The sequence below is a fragment of the Cygnus atratus genome, chromosome 6 (genome assembly GCF_013377495.2).
Source record: "Cygnus atratus isolate AKBS03 ecotype Queensland, Australia chromosome 6, CAtr_DNAZoo_HiC_assembly, whole genome shotgun sequence".
Lineage (NCBI taxonomy): Eukaryota > Metazoa > Chordata > Aves > Anseriformes > Anatidae > Cygnus > Cygnus atratus.
Genome location: NC_066367.1, coordinates 16,352,695 through 16,375,804, shown reverse-complemented (window position 1 = coordinate 16,375,804; position 23,110 = coordinate 16,352,695). Strand labels below are relative to the sequence as shown.

Genomic DNA, 23,110 nt, shown 5'->3' with positions numbered 1-23,110 from the left:
CAGAAACTGCAAAGAAATACAGGACATACAAACCATTGTTCTGAAGACTGACATTTTTGGTACTTTTAACAACCAAGAAGGTTACAGAAATTACAATAGTCTGTAGTCTCAGAAGAATTATTTATCAAATAATTTTATATAAGTGACTACGGTGGAAAAAGGGAATTCTTTGTTCTTTTATAAACCCCAATATGAAGCCTGTTTGCAAGGAAACAGTGCAGGAAATTTAGGTATTACTTTAAATGCAGCCCAGTGTCTATGGAGATACAAAAAACTGGCCAAGGTATGCATCACTTAAGTTGTCAGAAATGCATTGCTGAAAACAGTAGGAAAATGTAGGGACATAGTAGTTATAAATAATTTGGCACAGATTAATCCAGTGATAGTTTATTTTTTTTCTTCTTTTTTTGTTTTGTTTTGTTTTTGGTTTGTTTTTATCAAAGATTACATACCTTTGCCAAATATTTAATCATGGAATTTAAAAAAACCATCACAGATACCTACCTCTTTTGTCACATCTTTAAATACAGAATTAAAATCTAAGATTAGGAAACTACAATGGCACTTACTGACTTTTAAATTTGGTCTTATATTTTAAACATATGAAAATAATTATGGTGCAAAAATATGAAGTTTTAGAAAATAACTTGCATAATGAAAATTTGTGAAAATGTATTTTCTGGAGGGATTTCATTTGATAAACACACTGAGAGAAGAAATTCAGATTCTGTAATATTTTTCACCTACCTTTTCCCATTCTTCCTTTCCTTCCTCTTTATACTCAACAACGTAGCCAGTGATCCTAGAGCCACCATCCTTTAATGGTGGTGTCCATTCCAAGTCTACAGAAGATTTTGTCCAATCAGTAACTTTTGGGATAGGAGGGCCAGGTGGGGCTGAAAGATATCATTACACAGTTGCAGCATAACAGTATACTATATGTTCTCATTTTATTATTTTCAAATACAAAAATAGGAACCTAAAAACTTTACCAATAGGATCTCTAGCAATTGCTGGATCAGATGGCATGCTTGGTGGACCAACACCAGCTGCATTAATAGCTGATACACGGAATTGATACTCAGAGCCTTCAATGAGACCTGTAACTTTGTATGAAACACCCAGTGTCATAGGTTTGATTGGATCACGGTTAACCCTGGTCCATCTCTTTCCAGTAGTTTCTTTGCGCTCCAACCAGTAACCAGTAATAGGTGAGCCACCATCATGTTCTGGTTCTTCCCAGTTTACAGTCATGGAGTCACGTGTTATACTGCTAACTGTTGGCTTCTCACATGGTCCAGGAACAGCTGGGGGGAAAAAATTATACATAGCTTGGAAAAAAATGCTACAGGAAAATGAAGACATCTAAGGTACAAAACAACTGTGCAGTTACATGATAGTAATTGCATTAGGTAGTTACCCATCTGCACAAGACTCCTTCCTTTATTCATCTTCCTATCCCTTTTCATGTATGTACACTTCTGTGAAAAAGTATCTTTCTTTCTAATAACAATAGTGAAGAATGAGTTTTCCTTGCCTTCCTTGACCAGTACCTCATTTCAATGTCTGGCCTAATCTTGAATGTTTTAAAAATTGATTTCTCTCGTCAGTCTAACATTCCTTTTACATCAGAGCTACTTGGTTTAATTTCTCTTTCAATATTCAAAGCAGAAACATTTTGATCTATAAGATCAATAATATCTCAAATACAACAGAATCTGACCTAAATCTTTAAGATAAAACCTTATTTGTATATTTACACCTTAAAAAAACTGGAAATAATTTAAATTTATAGCAAGGGGAAAAAAAGTGTTTTTCCAATATTACACATGCTTTTAAGAACCAAATACTAATGATAAACCTCTTTAATCTACTCTAGAAAGTTTACATAAGTGAAGAGAGAAAAGCAGTAGTAGTATTTTGCAGATGCTGCACACAGACCAGTGTATGAAGACAACTGACATAATTTGAAATTCCTACTTACTGAAAAGGTTTCTTGCTGTTTCTGGTTCACTATCCAAAGGTTCTCCAATACCATATTTATTTTGTGCCATAATGCGGAACACATATTCATGGCCTTCCATCAACTTGGGAATAGTGAATAAGCATTCCTTAGGCTCATTGGTAACCGGTACCCATGTCCTCCTATTTGCTTCTTTTTTCTCAATAACATAATTTGTAATCTTAGAACCACCATCATCTAACGGTGGAAGCCATGATATTGTAATTTTGTCAGCCAAAATGGATTCAAATTTAATAGGTCCCACTGGAGGTCCAGGACGGCCTAAAAGATAAATTTTTATAAAGAAGAATTAATTTCAAATGTGATTCAGATAAAGTGTCACAGGAATGTTATCAATTTGTGTAACATATAAGAGTTCTTGACATCTACCTAGAACATTTAGTCTCATCTCTTTTGAAGCAGTTCCTAGATTATTTACAGCTGTTATAGTATATAAGCCTGTATCACTTCTGCGAGATTGTTGAATCAATAAAGTGCAAGAATCTTCACCAACAATCTTGTTGACATGTTGGTCATACAGCACTGGTGTTTTGTCATCTGGTTTCTTTGGAGAAGCTTTTAGCCACGTTAATGTGGGGAAGGGTACACCTTTTATCTTAGCCACGATGTTAACATCTGTTCCTTCTTCAACCTCCATAAATTCTTTGAGTTCAATAGATGGTGGGCCTATGATGAAATGTTGGAAAAAAATTAACATACAAAAATGCTGCATAATTGTAGAGTGGAATCTGTATTTACTGGTATTAGCTACTACTTACATGTCTGGTCTTTGACAATGAGAGGGCCAACAGTGGCTGACGGCCTACTAGGACCTGCTATATTTACAGCCTTGACTCTAAATTCATATTCTCCACCTTCTACAAGATCCTCAACAGTAAACTTTGTTTCCTCTACATCACGTCTGTTGCATTGTTTCCAAGTCTCTTTCACTTCTCCAGTACGATCCCAGCGCAGACATTCAACATTATAATGAGTAACAGGAGCTCCACCATCATTCTTTGGTGGCTTCCATGTCAAGCTCACTGTGTTCTTGGTTACAAGGCCAATCTTTAATTTAATAGGTGGATCAGGAGGATCTTCGCAAAGGAAACAGAAATGTGAATAAATACACCGTACAATACCATTTGGTTTCAAAGAATTCTATTCACCTTGATTTAACTTACGAATTGGATCCCTGGCTGTGGTCCGTTGAATAGTTTCTGCAGGAGGGCCAACACCAAAACGGTTTTCTGCACGTACCCGGAAGAAATATTCTTGGCCAGCTATGAGATCAGGTACAACAAAGGAAGTGCTTCCACAGTTTGCATTGACTTTTGTCCATGCTTTCCCGTCAATAGTTCTTTTTTCTATGACATATCCTCTGATTCTATCTCCACCATCATCGTCTGGCATCTTCCATGAAAGTTTGCAACTACCTCTTGTGATATCACTTACTTTTAGGTCTTTGGGTGGACCTGGGACATCTGTTAAGGTAAAAGCGCAATAGAAACAATGTCACATAACGACACAGAAAAAAAATAAAATAAACCTACTATCTGAACATTTCAGTATGTGTAAACCATACCAAGCACATTGACTCTGATATGCACAGTTTTTTGTCCCGCTTTGTTTTTTGCTGTAATACTGTATCGTCCAGAATGACTTCTGTTGCACTCAGGAATGATAATCACTGAACGTGTATCAGTTGCTTCCACCTGTGCATCATAGAAAGAAAAAGAAGTTATAGACCAACTTTAAATATTTACATTTGAAAGATGTTGCAATACTGAAGTTAAAAAAATATTTGCTTTACCTGAGCTTCTTCAGGTACATTATGACCTCCCTCCTATAAATAAAGGGAAAAAGTAAATATGAAGGCGATATACTTACATGTCTAGCAATAGATGAAAAAGAAAGTTTTTTCTTTTCCTAACCTTTGCTGTTGTCTTTGCTTTTCCTTCAAACTCCCAAAATGATTTTGGAACTGGACGACCCTTGATAACAGCTGGGATTTTAATTGTTGTGCCAGCACGACAAGAGAGAAAATCCTGTGCTCCAATATCAAGGAAGATTTCTGGCTCCTCTGCAAAAATATTTTAGTATATAAATTTTCAGAGCTACTGAGTAAATTTCTCTCAGCACTAGTCTAAACTCCTAGTCACACATGCAGAATGCATGTTTATGTGAAAAAGCTGAGTGTGCAAAAAGCTGGGAAGTATATAAATAAAGCATTTTTTTGGGGTAGTAATTTCTTTATAAAATACGAAGTATTTCTGTAACATAGCTTTTGGTGCTCATCTGTGTTGTAATGTATCATACCCTCGTAAGGACCATCATGACACTTTCCAAAATGTCAGTCTTGTATTGCACTCTTGCATAATTACTTGATTGGTTTTGACTCTGCTTGATTGTCTTCCTGCTCAACCATTCTCAGCAGTAGGTGGCATTTTGATATAAATATCTAAAATAATTCCCAAAACACTTACCGAGAATATCTTGGACAGGTATTTCAGATGTTGCAGGACTTGGTTCTGATTCTCCAGCAGCATTTACAGCTTTCACCCTAAACCGGTATTTTCTGAGCTCTTTCAAATTGGGTATAACACATTCACAAGTGGGAAAGAGTTTGTCTCCTTCGTTCACCTTTTTCCAATCAGTACTTCCTTCATCTTGCATTTCAACAATATATCCTTTTATTGGGCTGCCACCATCCTTCTGTGGAGGCTTCCATGCTAAAGCCACAGATGATTTGGTTTTGTCTTTGACCTCGGGGCAAGATGGTGGACCAGGCACAACTTGTAAAACAAGAGCAAGCAAGCAAAAGTTACCTGAGAGTTAGTGTCTACATATGTATTCCTGAATAGTTTCTAGGAGAATGCAAGCACTTTTTTTTTTTCCAGTCATACATAGAGTGCATAATTCTAGAACATGCATAGTAATTACATATGTTACATATATTATTGAGGAATATTTAAGGTAAAAGGCACAAATGTTGAACTCTAACAACAAAGGAAAATAATTATATAAAAATCTGATTCTGAACTCAGGTATATTTGGCAACATTTGCACAGATATAATCACAGTTTAATGTACATAAAGGACATGTCAGAAAGTAAAATTAGCTAATTATCTTAAAAACAGTGAAAAACAGCAAAATAGGCAACTATTTTGCATCAACAACATCTTTTTGGTTTAAGGAAAACAATGCATTTGATTAACTGCACTAAATTCAACATTTAGCACGCTGTGGTTCTAGTGTGATACAGTCCTTAAAAGTAGGCATACAAATTATAGACTTACATATAGGATCTGCTGCTAAAGCAGGATCTGATGGTTCACTGGGAGGGCCAATTCCAGCAAGATTTTCGGCCATAACTCTGAACTGGTATTCCACACCTTCAGCCAAACGAAGCACGTTGTACTCTAGACCTTTTACTGATGGTTTTGTTACTGGAGCCCTGTTAACACGTGACCAGTAAACACCTCCCACCTCTCTCTTTTCCAGCCAATAACCAGTTATTGGGCTGCCACCGTTGTTCAAAGGAGGCTCCCATGTCACCAGCATTGATGATCTAGTGCGATCTAAAATTTTTGGCTTTCCAGGAGGTCCAGGAAGGCCATAGGGATCCTTAATAACAACTTTTTCTGAGAGGCATTCATCACTTATTCCATATTTGTTTACAGCCCGGACTCTAAATTGATACTTTTCATTTGTTGCAAGATTCCACACCTGAAAAATAAGATTTCAGTCAACATGCATCTATTTTCAGAATAAGTTTATTTGCAGTTATTTAGGGGTTTTGGCTTTAAATTATATCTTGGAACATTATTGATATACTTTTACATATGTAGCTACATAGCCACATGCCATGCCCTGGGTGTATTTTTATTTCGTGTTCATAGGACCAAATATAAATAAAAATGTCACCGAGTTTCTCTTTGCATTTGGTAAAGCTGCAAATAAGACTGAAAAATGGAAAAGAAGATGTCATCCAAACTCAGCTGAGATTAAACAGCAAAAAGGAACAACTTATTTTGTTTTGTCACATGAGGAAAATACATACACATAGATGGGCAACACGCATCCAGTAATTATGGACTCTAAATGAAACACTAGCATAGGTATCTATGCAAGTAGCAGTTTTCATTTAGTGTGAATTATTGCCATTTTTTTAAGCAAACTGAAGCATATAATAAAAATATTTTATAAATTACCCCAAATCTTCTCTCAACAGCACTTTTGGAGACTTCTTCCCACTCAGATTTCTTTCTACTAGCATCACGTTTCTCAATAATGTAATGGGTAATTTCACTACCACCATTATCGAGAGGTGCATCCCATGTTAAATAACATGATTCTGCTTTAATATCAGAAATGGCAAGGTTTCTTGGTGGAGAAGGACGATCTGCATGGAAGCAAAAGAACACAGAATTACATTAAGAAAAAGATAAAAACATTTTATTAGCTGTCATTTTATTTAAATGTCACATCCTTACCATACACTTCAACATGCACATTGCGAAATGCAGTACCAAGACGATTGGAAGCTCGCACAGTGTAAGTGCCTTTATCATCTCTCACTGCTGCAGGCAGGATAAGTTCAGTTTTTGCCTCACTTCTAGATACTTCTTCCTTGGTTATCTTAAGTGCACTGGATGTTTGGTCAATTAAAACTTCATTCTTGTCCCATTCAATCTTTGGCATTGGCAGTCCTGTCACATCAGCAGGAATATTAACTGGTTCTCCTGCCTTCACTTTGATAGTATCTCCTCTCACAGCCAAGCGTAATGTTACAGTTGGAGGCACTGAAAAGCACAAACACACACACACACACACATAGACAAAGAGACAGTGAAGATTGAGATGAAACAGAAAATGTATTGCAGTTTTTGGAGATATTTGTATGGATCCCTTTAAAGCAGGTATACCTTCATCATCCTGTATAACTACATTGAGAGGCAACGATGGTTCACTCTCTCCAATGGCATTAACAGCTTTGACACGGAACTCATACATATGGAGCTCATCGAGTTTTTCAACGAGAAGTGATGTGGTAGGACAGAGCTTTGTGTTAACTCTTTCATAGTCTTTTGAATCATGTCTCCTCTTCTCAACAATGTATCCCAAGATAGGACTACCACCGTCGCTACGTGGAGGCTTCCAATCAAGTGTAACGGTTGACTTTGTCCTCTCTGTGTACATGAACCTCTCAGGTGCTGTTGGAGGACCTATTAACACAGATAAATCATAAGGAAAAAACATTGACAATATTAAATAATTTTAAATTATATCAATACAGTAGCTACAATAGCTCTGGCTTTTTAAAACTGCATCTTTCATATGCAAAATATCTGAGTATGGTTATGGGTACTAGAAAGTTTCTAATGTATACAAATAAAAAGGCAACAAGCAGCGCCTCAGTAGACACTGGTATTTCATTACATAAAGAGACATAGTAGTTTTACAGAACTGTTTTACAGGTCTGAGTTAAGTAAATGATCTGTAAAGATAGATGCCTTATCCAGGTAGTGAGAAAGAAAATACACTGCAACTGTACAGAAAGCAATCCACACAGCATTATTGTTTTATTAACCTGTATTCCTAGAGATTTAAATTATGTAAAAACAACAACAACAACAAAAACATAATTAATTATCCTACCTAATGGATCAACTGCAAGAATGGGTCCTATTTCAACAGGTGGACCAGTACCAAACTTGTTCTTGGCACTGACACGAAATTTATATTCCTGCCCTTCAACTAGACCTGTAATATCGCATTTAGATCTTTCTGTGTCTATAGCTAGTCTCCATGTATGCATTTTGGCATCCTTCCGTTCAACAATAAAGCCTATGATATCACTTCCTCCATCATCTTCAGGATCAGACCAGTTAAGCAAACACATCTTTCTGTTTGTGACCACTGGCTTTAGGTCAAGGACTGGCCCAGGAACATCTGAAAATAAAAATCAAACAAGTAGGATAAAGTGCAAAGATTATTTTACCAAAAGAAATGCTTAGTTGATTTCGGAAAATATTTTTCTCACCAAATACTTCTACTCTTGTTCCTGCAGATTTGGAACCACTACTGTTGGTAGCAGTAATTACATATCTTCCATGGTCTTTTCTCAGTGCATTCTTAATAGTTAACTCTGATTTTTTGCCAACATTTTCAATAACAACTCTGTCTTTGTCTAATTCACCCTCCTCAACAGTCCATGCAATGGTGGGAGTAGGACGCCCTGTCACAGTAGCAGGAATTTTAATAGTTTGCCCAGCCATGATCTGAATGCCAGCTTTGACAGAAACGTCCAGCTCAACAGTGGGAGGTTCTGCAGAAGAAATGGTTAATTCATTAGTTCAAAACAGAGATTCATATACACCTTTAGGAGCTGGACATTTCTTGAAAATTGCAATACCTTGAGGTTCTGCAACTGTTACAGGTTCCGTTTCACCAGGTGGTCCTTCGCCAGCTGCATTAAGTGCAGTAACACGGAGTTTATAGTCTGCACCTTCTCTGACTTCTTTAACAGTATACTGCCGAACCTTAATGGGTTTCTCTGTGCAGCGTGACCACTCTTTTGTTCCCATTAGTTGTTTGTATACATGGTAACCAGTGATATCTCCACCACCATTATACATAGGAGGTTCCCATTCTAACTCAACAGAAGTCGAGCTTGTATCAGCAACCCTTGGAATGGGTGGACCAGGTGGCACTATAAAAAAATATATGTAAATTGAAGTTAAAGTTTATGAATCCTATTCTGTCATCAGTCTGCTACCATCTTCTGTTAAGCTACTTACTTATTGGGTCCTGTGCAGTTTTTGGATCTGATGGTGGACTAAATTTACCAGGGCCAGCTGCGTTTTCAGCACATACTCTGAAGATATAGGTTAACCCTTCCAACAGTCCTTCAACTTTAATTTCTAGAGCATTCACAAGGTTCCTATTGACCCGAGCCCAGTGAGTGCTATTAATTTCACGTTTTTCAATCCAATATCCTATGATTGGGCTGCCATTGTCTTTTGGTTCATTCCATTTAACCAACATACTGTTGCTGGTAACATCTTCCACATCAGGCTTATTAGGAGGATCTGGTGGAGCTGAAAAAAAAAGTTATAATTTTGTCATCACTGCTGTCTTATTCAGAGTTAAGATAGAACAAAGATATGAGAAATGACTGATTTTAAGGAATTCTTAATTATTTTACTCTCTTTCATAGTAACTTTGATTCCTAACTGCAATCAGTCATCAAACTTGCACTGGTTCTCTCTTTTGGTAAGAATATTAGTCTATGGAACACAGAATATCAAGGTTCAGATGTTAAGCAGTGTAAATGTAAAGTTTTATGACAGTGACTGTTATTCTTATTTCTTCACTATTGTAATTAGGATGTTTTTTCCCTTTATTTCCATGGATTTCAGTAGTGGTTTTCCATGGTGTTCAATAATCACATTGCTCAATTTTCTTCTGGGAAACTTTCACAAGGATGAAGTTGAATTTTCTAAGAGCCTGTGCAGATTTACAGTGGTTTTCTGAAAAGACTGTATTTCAAAATGGAAACTTACAGAAAGGGTCTTTCGCTGTCAGTGGTTTTGAAACACACGGTGGCCCTGATCCAACTCTATTTTCAGCAAATACACGGAAGAGATATTCTTTCCCTTCAATCAGTTTTGTTACATGGAATTTACACTGCCTGAGTGTAGAACTGACAGTGACCCAACCCATTTCAGCTTTTGTGTTGTCTTTCTTTTCCAGTACATAGTTCAGGATTTCACTTCCACCATCATCAAGGGGAGGCTCCCACTTGCAAATGACAGAATTTTTCCTCACATCCTCAAATACAAAGTTTATTGGAGGTCCAGGAGTATCTGTTAGTAAATCAAGGAAAAATGATGAATACTCATTTGGTGCACTTGTCACACAACTCTCTGAAGAAGTAGCTGTTTACAAGCACATTCACTACACACCTAACACATTGACTTCACAGGAGGCTTTTGCAATACCATGATCATTTTCCACTTTAATTGTAAATGTGCCGTGGTCAGCTCTGATGGAGTCACGAATTGATAGCACAGACTCTCCTTCTTTATGGTTGTCAATACTCATACGTTCTTGCAGTGAAAGCTGAAAAGGTTGTTCTTCTTCAGCTTCACCCTTCTTCTTTCTAGTGTATGTCGTTACTCTCTTTTTAATTTCCTCTGGTCTGACAACTTCATCATTCCTCAGCCAAGTGATAGATGGATAAGGTGACCCTGAAATATGTGCCTCAAGTATGATCTCATCACCTCTCTTCACTTCAAGGCCAGACTGCAGGTTTGCAGCAAGGAAAACTTTTGGAGCCTCTGTAATAATACAGAATGACAAATTGAGAGTAGAATCTACCCACGTGTTTGAGGATGAATGGCAATTACAAAAAACAATCAAAAAACCAATTCATACCAATAGGATCCACAGCTTTCACAAAAGGAGTAATACGAGAAGGCTCACTGATTCCAGCAGCATTCTCAGCACGAACACGAAACTGGTATTCCTTCCCCTCCTCAAGACCTTTCACTGGATAGGTTAACAGAGGTACTAGATAGTCATTGCATCTCTCCCACCTCTCCTTGCCCTTAGCAAGCTTTTCTATTATATAGCCCATAATCTTGCTTCCACCGTCAAACAAAGGTGGTTTCCATGTAAGTGTTACTGATTTTGATGTTGGATTGTGGACCTCAAGGTCAACAGGAGGATCTGGTGGCTCTGTGGAATAGTAACAAAAAAGGGATCATATGAGAAAAAAAAAACATGAAAATTTTAGTTGAAATTCAACTTGCTAGGTCACTTAGTAGCAAACTTACGTTTTGGATCTTCTGCAATAATTGGGTTTCTCAGTTCAAGATATTCACCTCCTCCAATTTTATTGACAGCTTTAACACGGAAGTAATATTCACTGTTTGGAATAAGATCTTTGACTTGCCATGAAAGTTTATTTTCACCAGACATAACTGGGATATACGTTCTACGACCAGCTTCTCTGCGTTCCAGAACATAATGCAGAATAGGAGTACCACCATCAAAGTCTGGAGGTTCCCAGGTTACCTTGCAAGAATTCTTAGTTACTTCGCTTGCCTTAATGTCTTTACACTGTCCAGGTGGACCTGTAATAAAAATAATAAAATTAATTAATACAAGAATTAGCTAAATAGATGGGATATGTATTATTACAAATATACAATTATACTGCATTTCTTTGCTCTGCAGAAAGCAGACCAAACCCACAAATGTTGGCCATACAGCATATGTATGAATTTATGTTCTTAAAGGTGGAGAAAACCATAATTCTTAAAAGCTTTTTTTATGTTTATACGATGAATATTCGTAGTAATTGGACTTTGAGCAGACACAATACCCATTAAATAGCAGTTATAACAATTTGGGGTAAAGTGTTTTTTTGGTGGGATTTTGTAACATTAAGGTATTTACAGCAATTTACACGGCGTCTGAGTTGAAGTGATTCCTCTACGCCATGGAAAAGAGATTTTACTAGTCTTTTCTCCCATCAGTTGGTGGGTTCAGGTGGAGATAAGTCTCTCTCACAGAATGAACGAAATCTAGTTACCTATGACTTTGACATTGACTGAGCCAGTTGTTGATGCCAGCTTGTTCTCCAGTGTGATTGTATAAACACCAGCATCAGCATGAACACTGTCTGTGACTTCAAGCAGTGCAGAAGTGTAATCACTCTTCATTGTTGTTCTGTCACCAGCTTTCAACTCTTTGCCATCTTTGTGCCATGTTATAGTTGGGGATGGAACAGCTCTGAAGGGCACAGGGATACTTAATTTCTGTCCTTTTACAACAACAATGTCATGAGTTTTTAGATCAATTGTTGGATTACCTGTGAAAGTAAGTATAATATTATTAGAAAGTTGCCAAACAGCGAAGTCTTTTTTCAGTTATCAGTTATGCGGGTTTGAAAAAGGAGATCTATTCTTACAGTCTGGGTCTTTGGTAACAACTTTTTCTGAGATGTCTGATGGCTCACTAGCTCCAACAGCATTGACTGCTCTGACTCTCAGCACATATTCTTTGTCTGGAACAACACCTTCCTCCACTTTGCATTTTAGATCTTTTATTGGACGAGAATTGATTCGCATCCATTTTTCTGTTCCTGCTTCACACATCTCAACATTGTACCCAATAATAGGACTTCCACCATTCTTCTCTGGTGGTTTCCATGCAATGCAAATATGCTTTCGACCTGCATCTGTGACATGTAAATCCTGAGGAGGTGAAGGAGGGCCTGCAGAAATCAAAAAGAATTGTTTGATTTTTTCCCCCAGAATATCTGTTCTAGATAGACACCCTGTTTCCATAACTCATTCACTGTACGTTACAACACTACTTACTTGTTGGATCTTCAATATGAATGAGGTCAGTTGGTTCACTGGGATGACCACAGCCAGCTTCATTTTCTGCACGGACCTGGAACTGTACATCTGTACCTTCAATGACATCAGTCACTCTGAAATTGCAATCTGGACCAGATGTCTTGCCAGCTTTTACCCAGCGGGTAGCTAGTTTTTCCTTCTTTTCAATAACATATCTGAATAAATAGGAGTAAACAATATCAGGCATGTGAAATATGAACATTTTGGACTTCATGCTCAATAAAATAGATAGTGAGAGACAGGAATGATGTGGCCAATTGAAAGGTAAAGACACTCATGTGTGACAGACTCAGTAGGCTTTATTTCATATATCAGTGACATATTCCTGATTGCCCTAGTAGGTCTTGGATATAATGAGGTTGACATTAATGACAGAGCCAATTTTGAGAGACTATTCCTGAACTTCTGCTGTGTTCTCAGGTCTTGAAGAGTTGCAGAAGTGAAGAAAAGAACCTCCATGCTAAACTTAAATATTCACTAGCTCAGTCATCGGTGGATAAGTTCCACTGAGAACATTTGTAGATATTATCTATTAGTTCTTCAGCTGTCAAAATTTTGTCTATGACAGGCTATGGGAAAGTAATGCAAATTGAGTGATTTATGTTGCTTCAGGCAGAGCTCTGTAGTTGTCAGTTTGTTTAGAATATGCTTGCTGTGATTGGGAAGAAGAGGAATGGTGAAAACATGAAGAGAAAAATCTAACTAGTATTCAAGATAAATTTCAAAGCTCAGATATTTGAGAAGTCACAGAAATTGAGAAGCTAGAAGAAACCCAAAGGAGGAAAAATGTCTGCTTGAAAAATTTAACAAGGAGAATAAACATAAAACAATGAGGCTTTGCACTAGCTGAGTTTGAATGAGAAACTCAGGCAAAAGGAAAATGTAACAATGTTACTTGGTAGATGGGGCCAAGTGGCTAGAGGTCCAGCTAGAGATGGAGACTACAGCTGTGTTAAGGTTTGATTTTGTTTACAATCCAATTTCATCTGATTTGATTAGATGCTCTTTTGGTGATGTTTAGACACATTCACTGTTTATGCACATTAGGTAATATCTATTTGTATAATTTCCACTTTAAACTCTTAATTGCTGTAACCATATAGCTGCTGCTTTTTTTTTTTTTTTTTTTTTTAACATAAATTCACCTCTTTTTCATATAAAATGTGTCCATTTAAAATTTAAAAAATAAATCTTCATTTACAGGAAACACTACAGAAACATAAAATGAGCTTACCTTTGAATTGGTCTGCCACCATCATTCTTAGGTGGTTCCCATTTTAAATCAACATGACCTTTTGTCACTTCAACTATTGTAAGAGCATATGGAGGCCCAGGGGTTGCTAAAGAAAAAAACATATGCACATGAAAAGAAGAGGAACTCATGACAAGTGAGCTGTTCTACTGACCACTCAGCTAGCAAATCTCATACTTACTAAAAGTATCTTTAGCGAGAACTGAATCTTCAATTTCACAATAGTCACTTTGACCAATGGCATTTTCAGCAGCCACACGGAAAACATACAGTGAGCCTTCAGTCAGTGGGCTCACTGTATACTTGGTATCTTTTACTGTTGTATCAACTGTCTGCCAGCCTTTTCTCCTTACGTCTCTCTTTTCAACAATGTAGTTGGTAATTGGGGAACCCCCATCTTTTTCTGGTACTGTCCATTTAAGATCCGCCGTGTTTTTAGTAATATTAATAACCTCAAGCCACCGAGGTGGTGAAGGAGGATCTGTAAAATATCAATACAAGAAAAAGGTTGATATATTGCCCAGAAAAAGATCTTGGAAGACACAGAATAATACTGAAACTATAAAAACTTTGTGTTTTCCTAGATGAAGTAGGGTAGATTTTAGTACTTCATAAGCCTGGAAGAGTTCACTTGGTACCTACACAAGTAGGCAGACATAGGGCTTTTTAAAAATATAGTGAGAGCGTACTTGTAGTAGCAACACATTCTGAAACAGTACTTACACAGCCTCTCTTTGCACAGCACAGGGTCACTGGGTTCACTGGGCTCACTCTCTCCAGCCTTGTTCACAGCTCTTATACGGAATGAGTATTCTTGTTTCTCCATAAGCCCTTTGAGGAAGTGTTCAGTTGTGGGAACACCTTCAGCCACTCTCACCCACTCGTCTGTTCCAGTCTTTAATAGTTCAATGACATAAGATTCAATCTTTGCCCCTCCATCATGTTCTGGCTTTGTCCAGTTCAGGAATAATGATGTCTTGCCAACATCTTTCACTGTTGGCTTTCCAGGGGGCCATGGTGGATCTAGGCAGGAGCCCAATATTAATTACATGATTGAAAACAAACATACATATTTATATATTGTTAAATTAAACCAGTAAAAAGATGTGTTTATTATACCAATTGGGTCTTTCACTAAGATTGGCTCTGTTTCCTTGCTTGGTTTTCCAGGTCCTGCAAGATTCTCTGCCAAGACACGGAACTTATATTTCTTCTTATTAGTAAGACCTTTAACTCTGGAAATCAAAATTAAATTTGATTAAACAAAATCTACACATTAACTCTTGCCTAAAATGTTATCCTCCATACTCTTCATATTATAATTTTCTTTGACAATCTGAGACTACCTAGGTTACTGTTAATGATATTATATGAAATGGTGAACATTCAGAATAGGTAAAATGCCAACAGTAGAATGGTGTGCTGTGATAGATAAATCAATGTGTTGAGAGCCATCTTGCATTTCTGCTTGTTGCATGATTGTTAGTTAATATGTTTCAGGAGGAAAAAAGAAAGGGATGTTAGCAAACCAATGCATTAGGTAGTTATGTCTGAGATTTTAGAATGTCTTATGAGTAATCACAAAGCACAGAAGTTATTAAGCATAACAGTTAAAAAAAAAAAAGAAATGAATGATTCAGTCTTCTGTAAAGACATTATTCTTTTTAAAACTAATTATGAAATGAAGTATGTCACCGGATGTTAGTTGGATCTCAACTTACTGAAGCAAGGAAAAAAGAGCAAGCACAATGTAAGAATTGTTTAAAAGGCTACTTTTACATTTATATAGCTCTGTTACCTATTTCAGTCTAAAGTGACTATATCTTACTTGAATGTTGTATCTTTCACTGGCATTTTATTGCATTTTATCCATTTATCCTGTTCAGGATCATATCGTTCAACCCAGTAGCCAGTTATGGGACTGCCACCATCTTCATCTGGTTCATTCCACGTTAGGGTCACTGAATCTCTAGTGACCTCTATAGGCTTGAGACCTGTTGGAGGGCCTGGTGGGTCTGTATAAATTAACAAATTAAAAACAACAAAATCAAAACCATCACAAGTGTTTTTATTTCTGTTAAAATATTGTCAAAATTAAATATTCATTTAATCCACTAACCAAATGAATATTTTGCAATGATGGGGCTACACTGTGCTGGCTCCCCGATACCATACATGTTCTCAGCACTGACTCGGAAAACATATTCTTTATGAGGAGTTAAATTTGTAGCTCTGAATTTTGTGTCCTTGATAGTTGATGACAACTTATGCCATATTTCACTGTCCATAGCTCTTTTCTCAAGGACGTAGTTTGTAATTTTAGAACCCCCATCATCTCGGGGAGGATTCCATGTCAGAAGGCAGGATTCATTTGTGATTTCTGATACGTCAAATGCAGCTGGTGGACCAGGTTTATCTGTAGCAGACAAGATGCAAATGTTAATCTTCTGCTTGCATAACTCAGTATGTTACTGATTATTTTTATAAACAATATAAAATACAGGCATACCGAGAACATTAACTTCAACAACAGCAGTAGCACGTCCACTGGAATTTACAGCTTCTATAATATAGGTTCCACTGTCACTCCTTCTGCTGTCTGTAATAGTGACTGTAGAATGATTAGGTTTGGTTTCAATGGTGATTCTGTCATCAGGTCTTAGAATTTTGTCAGCCTTTGTCCAAGTAATCTGGGGCTCTGGCTTTCCAGTTACTTTAGCTGGCAGCTCAATTTTAGTTCCAGCTTTCACAGTGAGTCCAGCGAGCAGTTTCACATCTAAGAAAATTTCTGGAGCCTCTGATTTAGGAGAAAAGTAAGCCATTGTTATAGAAACCATATATCACATAATAAAGTGATAAAGGTAGAAATAAAGTGTCTATTGTAATTCAGTGATATACGTAATTACCTTTTGCATCAATGGCCTGAATATCATCTGTTGGCTTGCTTGGCTTGCTAGCTCCTATTCTGTTCAAAGCCTTAACCCGATATGCATACCACTCTCCTTCCTTCAGTTTTGTTACTTCCATTCTGGTTGTTAAAAACATCAACAAACAAATATTTAAAGTGTTGCAGATGATACCGTTACTTGAAGGGATATTATAGAATCATAGAACCCTTAAGGTTGGAAAAGACCTCCAAGACTATCTAGTCCAAATGTCTGCCTACCAGCAATATTACCCACTAAACCATGTCCCTGAGTACCACTTCCAGTCTTCCTTTAAACACCCCAGAGACGGTGACTCCACCACCTCCCTGGGCAATCTGTTCCAATGACTAACCACACTTTCTGAGAAGAAATTTCTTCTAATTTCCACCGTGAATACTCGCCTGAACATGAGCCAGCAGTGTGCCCAGGTGGCCAAGAAAGCCAATGGCATCCTGGCTTGTACTGGGATCAGTGTGGCCAGCAGGACCAGGGAGGTGATTGTCCCCCTGTACTCAGCTCTGGTGAGGCAGCGCCTCAAGTACTGTGTTCAGTTTTGGGCCCCTTATTACAAGAAAGACATCGAGACCCTTGGAGTGTGTCCAGAGAAGGGCTCTGAAGCTGTTGAAGGGCCTGGAACACAAGTCTTATGAGGAGCAGCTAAGGGAACTGTAGTTGTTTAGTGTGGAGGAGAGGAGGCTCAGGGGAAACCTTATTGCTCTCTACAACTCATGAAGTTGTGGCGAGCTGGGGGTCAGCCTCTTCTTGCAGATAGTGATAGGACAAGATGTTAATTTACTTACTTTGTTTCAATAACAGGCTCCCCGCATGTCTCCCACTTATCTGTGCCACGTTGTGATTTTTCTACCAGATAGCCCTTGATGCGGGCACCACCATCATATTTGGGAGGTTCCCATGTTAGGAAGATTCCTTTTGATGTTGGATTTCTCCATTTAACATTCTCTGGTGGATCAGGCACCGCTATTGAAAATTAAATACAGGTTAGTTTCTAAGATACCATATAAGGGAGACTTTTTTTTCTATCTTATCATAAAGAAAATCAGCAATGTTTTTAGAAACAGTCAGCAAGAAAATCACCAACAACGTGAAAAAGGTGACTCACTTGCTGGTGCTGACATATTTACAGGTTCATCAATATATGCAGGTTCTCCTGGGCCACATTTATTGCATGCAGAAACTCTAAATAAATATTCTTTTCCTTGGATGAGATCAGGAACAGTGAATTCTTGGTCAACGACATGATCCATAACCTAAAGAGAAGGAAGAATCCACTGTGCTTCTAAAATTTATTTCCAAAGAACAATCACAAAAGTATGACATAAAATTCAGTAGCACATGTGGAAACAATATAGCAAACAGAAGCAGAATTGAGAAAAAATGAACTTACTTTGATCCATGTTTTCCGGCTTACTTCACGTTTTTCAATGATATAGCCAGTAACTGGACTTCCACCATCATCTTCTGGAGGTTCCCATGACAGCTGAACCGTGTTCCTGATTATGTCTAAAACTTTAAGTTCTCTTGGTGCACTTGGGCGAGCTAGAAATCAAAGAAATTTTATTAATTCTTCTGTAATCAGAACTTGTCAGATCATCTCTATTTCATTTACCCGTCAAAAGACTTACCATACTTAGTTATTCTTCCTGAAACAACTAACAGCTGGATGTTGAAAACAAGAAAAAACTTTTATGGGATGGATTTCTAGTTTTTAGCTATGTTTTAATATTCTTGGTTTACTGGAAGTTGTGTGATTTCACATTATTAATCTAAAAATGTTATTGTTGCAATATATGAATCCGTCCACTTACCAATAACGTTAACATTAATTTCTCCTGAAACAGATGACACAGGGTTTTCTAATGTTAAGGTATAAATTCCTTTGTCTGGACGTTCACTTGGAGTAATTACAAGTTCTGCAAAGGAGGCAGTGGTCTTTATTGTTACACGATCACCCTCTTCTAAGACTTGATCACCAAAAGACCATGTGGCAGTTGGCACAGGGTAGCCAGTGATAGGAACACGGATCTTGATTGGCTCTGGAACAATAACTTCCAGTCCATCTTTAAATGCACTTAGGTCCATTGTAGGTCCAACTGAAAAAGTGAAAAATTAATTCCATGAAATATTTTCAGATGTTCTGAATATGGCTAATGATTTCTGTATGATTTCTGTATTATTTCTGTATTATTCTGGCTTATTCCGACTGTATCTCTGCTAGCAGGTTGCAGCTGTCTAGGCAGCTGTAGCTTATGACTCCCTAACTCTCCCAGCTAAATGTTGTTGTTGTTTTGTTTGTTTGTTTGTTTTTGTTTTTAGAAATATGTCAGATCATAAGCTATCTTAGCATTACTAGATAGGAGATTAATCTATCCTTTAATATAGAAACTTTATAGTCTTTATAGTCTCTTTTTTTTTTTTTTTTTTTTTTTTTTTGAGTCTTCTCTGCCTTTTCCTCCTTCAGGAGGAAATGAAGGAGACGAAGGAGAAATAACTCAGAATCTCAAAGGTCTAAGGTTCTTTTTGCTAATTGGCATCACTGATGGTGAAAGATATGCATCTTAACCACATGATGCGCTTTCATTGTGCATCTTTTCTGATAAAATATCTTTGATACATAGCATATGGCTTACCAAAAGTATCATCTGCAGTTAATGGCCCAATAGCCTCAGCTGGGTCAGACACACCAGCTGCATTTTCTGCTGAGACTCTGTAGTAATAACGGGATCCTGGTTTCAATCCAGTTACCTAAAAAGCACAAATAATTATTTAGTAACTCATATTAAAGATGATCTACACATTTTGTGTACTTTGTTGATGAATCAAACATCTTACCTTAAAAGTAAGAGCTGGTACTAGCTTTGGGTTACAGCGGATCCATTTGTCTGTTCCTTCTTCCAGCCTTTCAATAATATACCCTAAGATTGGGCTTCCGCCATCTTTGAGAGGAGGTTCCCATGTGAGCTGCACTGTCGTCTTAGTTTGATCTGAATGATCAAGGTTAATGGGAGGACTTGGTCTCTCTGAAAATAATTTGAGAGAAACAAATGTTGGCAACTGGTAGAGGAGCGTATCTCTGCATATCAGCTGTCTGTATCTTAAAGTACTAGTTTTAAAGCCTATGCAGAGTTTTTTTTTCCAAATTGTTTTTTAAATTGGGGTTCGGTCCTAATTTCAAAGCTGAAATATTGGAAGTTCTTATTGTGTCAAATAATAGTAAGGTACTTCTTGTATGTTTAAATACTAAAGTCAGGAGAAGTTTAGCTACACCCGTTATTTTCAGCACCCATTTCTCTGATTGCTTTTGGGAACATTCCTGTACACTTAGTATTTAAATAGCCAAAATGTTCTTAACTTGTAATGCAATCATAATAGAACTTGCATACTTACCAATTGGGTCCATAATTTTTACCGCACGTGTAGCAGGACTTGGTTTGCCAACTCCAACCATATTTTGAGCTCTTACTCTGAAAAAATATTCTTCATTTTCCACAACATCAGTCAGGACAGCTGACAGTTCATCAGCTCCCGTGGTCATAGTTGGCTCCCATTTGATGGAAGCTCTGTTACGCAGTTCAATAATGTAGCCAGTAATTGGAGTTCCTCCATCATACTCAGGTACTTCCCAGGTAAGTGTAGCACCAAACCTGTTCACATCAGTAACTTCTACATTTTGAGGAGGACCAGGAACTTCTGCATTTTATTTTAGAGACAAAAAGGAAAAACAAGGTATGTGTTTCTCTATCTATTCTCTAGAGTTAGTAGTATTTTTTCCACACAGTCATAAAACACTGAGTTTTTCATAAGTTCCGCTCACCAAATTTGCCCTTAGCTTCCACAGGTCTCTCTGTTTCCACTGGCTCACCGGTACCCACTCGATTCCGTGCACTAACACGAAAGAGATATTCAACTCCTCCTTTTTGAAGTCCAGTAACTGTGTATTCACAATTTTCCGCACGATCAGTGACCATAATCCAGGTCTTACGTTTGATATCACGTCTTTCAATGACGTAGCCAATGATTTTGCTTCCACCATCACTTTCTGGTTCCTGCCAGGCAAGGCCAACTTCACCATCGTAAGTTTCAGTGACTTCCAAGTTTCTAACTGGACCTGGAACATCTAAGAAACATACAACAATAATTTAGTGCATTCCATCTTTTATTTGTTTTGGCCTAAAAAACGGTAGTCAAGGTTTTAACAGTGGGAGCTCTTACCAATGACCTCTACATTGATGAATGCTTCTGCCTGGCCATGTTTGTTTCGAAGTATAATCTTGTACCTTCCCTTATCTGATTTCTTTGCTTCATAAATTTTGAAGGTAGTGCAGTCAGTTGTTGTATCAACAGTTGTTGTTGGCAGACCTTCCTCCCCTTTCAACCATTCTGCTTCTGCTCTTGGGTAGGCATCATATGGAACAGTCATAGTTAAAGGCTTCCCAACATCAACGACAAGGTTTTGATCACCAGTCTTGATCCTAGGAGCAGCTAAGGAAGATCAATATGACAAGTGAGTACTTACAAATTATAAGAATGATGTACGTGTGGAGTCATCTAAGAAGCAGACATAGAAAAGTAAAAGGAACTGTTATGTCAATTCTAAACAAATTCCTTCATATATTTATTGGATTGCTCCAGAGAGCAAGAAACTCAGACATTATGTCTCCTATAAAATGAAGGAAGAGGGAGCTGCTTTTTGACCATTAATTTTATTGGTCTGATCCTGTAAAAGACAAATGAGGAACTCATTTTCTTATATGACTGAAATGAGTAGGTCAAATAATTTGCATACTTTACATCTGCAGTGACCTAATGAAAAGATTTTGTATCCTGTAAGCTCAGTTTGTGCTCTTTACTGTTTACTGTAGACATTGAAAAGTGACCGATAATTTCCTTGACAGCTGGACAAGCATGGTATAATAAAAAAAATTTGTTGTCTGAATTATAATTCATACAGTTTAACAGACTTGCACTTGTCTCAGCCTGATTTCATATTCATTTTAATAACTTTACTTGAAGAGTTAATTCTCCGATCTCAAATTTTATAAAATAAATACAAAGCAGACATCTTACCTGCTAATTCAAGTTTAGCTCTAGCTTCTTTATCTTTAGCAATAAATCTGTATTCCCCTTGGTCACGGGGCTTTATATCGCACACCTGCAGCCTATGGACCTTTCCTTCACTCATCATCTGATGTTTGTCACCTTGAACAATAATCATGTTGTTTCTCAGCCACTTGACTTCCACACCATCTTTGTTCAACTCAGCCATGAAGATGACATCTGCACCAGGAGCTTCATAGATATCTTGTGGTGGTCGGATAATCTCAACAGGGATTTCTGAAATAAACATCAATTCATTTGGTTGTATTAGTGTGTCATTTCTACTATCACTAAATAATGAACAAATTAATCCTATTTAATTTTATACATACCTTCAACAAAAAGTCTTGCCCTAGATTTCCTGTCATCTACTCCACAGGAATATTCACACTCATCATCTAGTCTACAGTCTTTTATGATTAATCTGTGCAGGTTTCCATCCTTTTCAAACTGATATCTTTATGGGGAGAAAATAAGTAAGCAACATTATAATACCCAGATAAAGATACAAAGTAAAGCAAAGGCGTTTAGCATATTAACAAGCATAATAAAATGTGCATACTTTTTGCCTTCTTTGATTTCTCTGCCATTTCTGTACCATCTCACACTAGCTTTCTCCTTGGAAAGTTGGCAGGTGAAGACAGCATCATCAAATTCAGTGACTGTCTGGTCCCGGAGATGTTCAATGAAGTCTGCTGGTGCTTCTGTGATGAGAAGTTCTGCAACAGATTTGTCTTGTCCAGCAGTTACAGTGTATTCACCTTCATCTATAAAGCCACAGTCTTTAATGATGAGCGAGTGTTTGTATTTATCAATTTTATACAAAATGCGCTTGTTGAATGTGATCTCTTCACCATTCTTTGTCCATTTGAGAGTTGCATTAAGGCGATTGACTTTGCACCAGAATGTGACAGTTTTCTTTTCCATGGTCTCAATATCTTCAAGGGGCTCAACAATTCTGAGATCCTCCTCTGTTAAGACAAAAAATAAAATGTGATTAATTTACATCCTCATTATCCTTATGTGAAATTGAATACAGGATGATTAAACAGCTTAAATACAGTGGAAGCTATTTACCTAATACTGTTAATGCAGCAGAGCTCTTGACTTGTTCTCCTCTCTGGTTTGATAGTGAGATAGTATAGGTAGCTTGATCTTTCAACTGTGCATCCCTGATTCTGAGAGTGTAAACTAAATTCTTCTGGACAATAATATATTTTGCACTATCAAATATTGCTTCATCATTTTTGTACCATTTCTCTTTGGCACCTTCTTTATTGACTTCACAGTTGAAGATAATTTCTTGACCCTCATTAACTTCTTGGTCTTTAAGGGGAGTTATAATCCTGAGTTTTTCTGAAATTCAGAAAACAGAAG

The 23,110-nt window shown here is 37.3% G+C and overlaps 1 protein-coding gene across 1 annotated transcript in view; it reads right to left on the bottom strand.

Moving 5' to 3' along the window:
• Positions 1-23,110, bottom strand: part of TTN (titin) — a 239,629-nt gene that overhangs the window by 63,654 nt on the left and 152,865 nt on the right. The window contains 46 exon segments of the mRNA XM_035572644.1: positions 748-896; positions 993-1,307; positions 1,985-2,284; positions 2,393-2,689; positions 2,782-3,099; positions 3,187-3,486; positions 3,588-3,717; positions 3,816-3,848; positions 3,937-4,085; positions 4,489-4,797; positions 5,303-5,732; positions 6,218-6,408; positions 6,500-6,808; positions 6,932-7,231; positions 7,665-7,958; positions 8,050-8,334; positions 8,422-8,718; positions 8,807-9,106; positions 9,572-9,874; positions 9,974-10,348; positions 10,446-10,748; positions 10,847-11,146; positions 11,608-11,886; positions 11,986-12,291; positions 12,398-12,594; positions 13,674-13,779; positions 13,873-14,172; positions 14,415-14,714; positions 14,811-14,926; positions 15,520-15,706; positions 15,811-16,107; positions 16,201-16,488; positions 16,598-16,719; positions 17,419-17,596; positions 17,739-17,886; positions 18,024-18,175; positions 18,445-18,729; positions 19,267-19,381; positions 19,469-19,656; positions 20,024-20,326; positions 20,451-20,753; positions 20,849-21,118; positions 21,704-21,970; positions 22,066-22,190; positions 22,296-22,704; positions 22,811-23,089. Coding sequence (XP_035428537.1) covers positions 748-896; positions 993-1,307; positions 1,985-2,284; positions 2,393-2,689; positions 2,782-3,099; positions 3,187-3,486; positions 3,588-3,717; positions 3,816-3,848; positions 3,937-4,085; positions 4,489-4,797; positions 5,303-5,732; positions 6,218-6,408; positions 6,500-6,808; positions 6,932-7,231; positions 7,665-7,958; positions 8,050-8,334; positions 8,422-8,718; positions 8,807-9,106; positions 9,572-9,874; positions 9,974-10,348; positions 10,446-10,748; positions 10,847-11,146; positions 11,608-11,886; positions 11,986-12,291; positions 12,398-12,594; positions 13,674-13,779; positions 13,873-14,172; positions 14,415-14,714; positions 14,811-14,926; positions 15,520-15,706; positions 15,811-16,107; positions 16,201-16,488; positions 16,598-16,719; positions 17,419-17,596; positions 17,739-17,886; positions 18,024-18,175; positions 18,445-18,729; positions 19,267-19,381; positions 19,469-19,656; positions 20,024-20,326; positions 20,451-20,753; positions 20,849-21,118; positions 21,704-21,970; positions 22,066-22,190; positions 22,296-22,704; positions 22,811-23,089 — 11,507 coding nt within the window.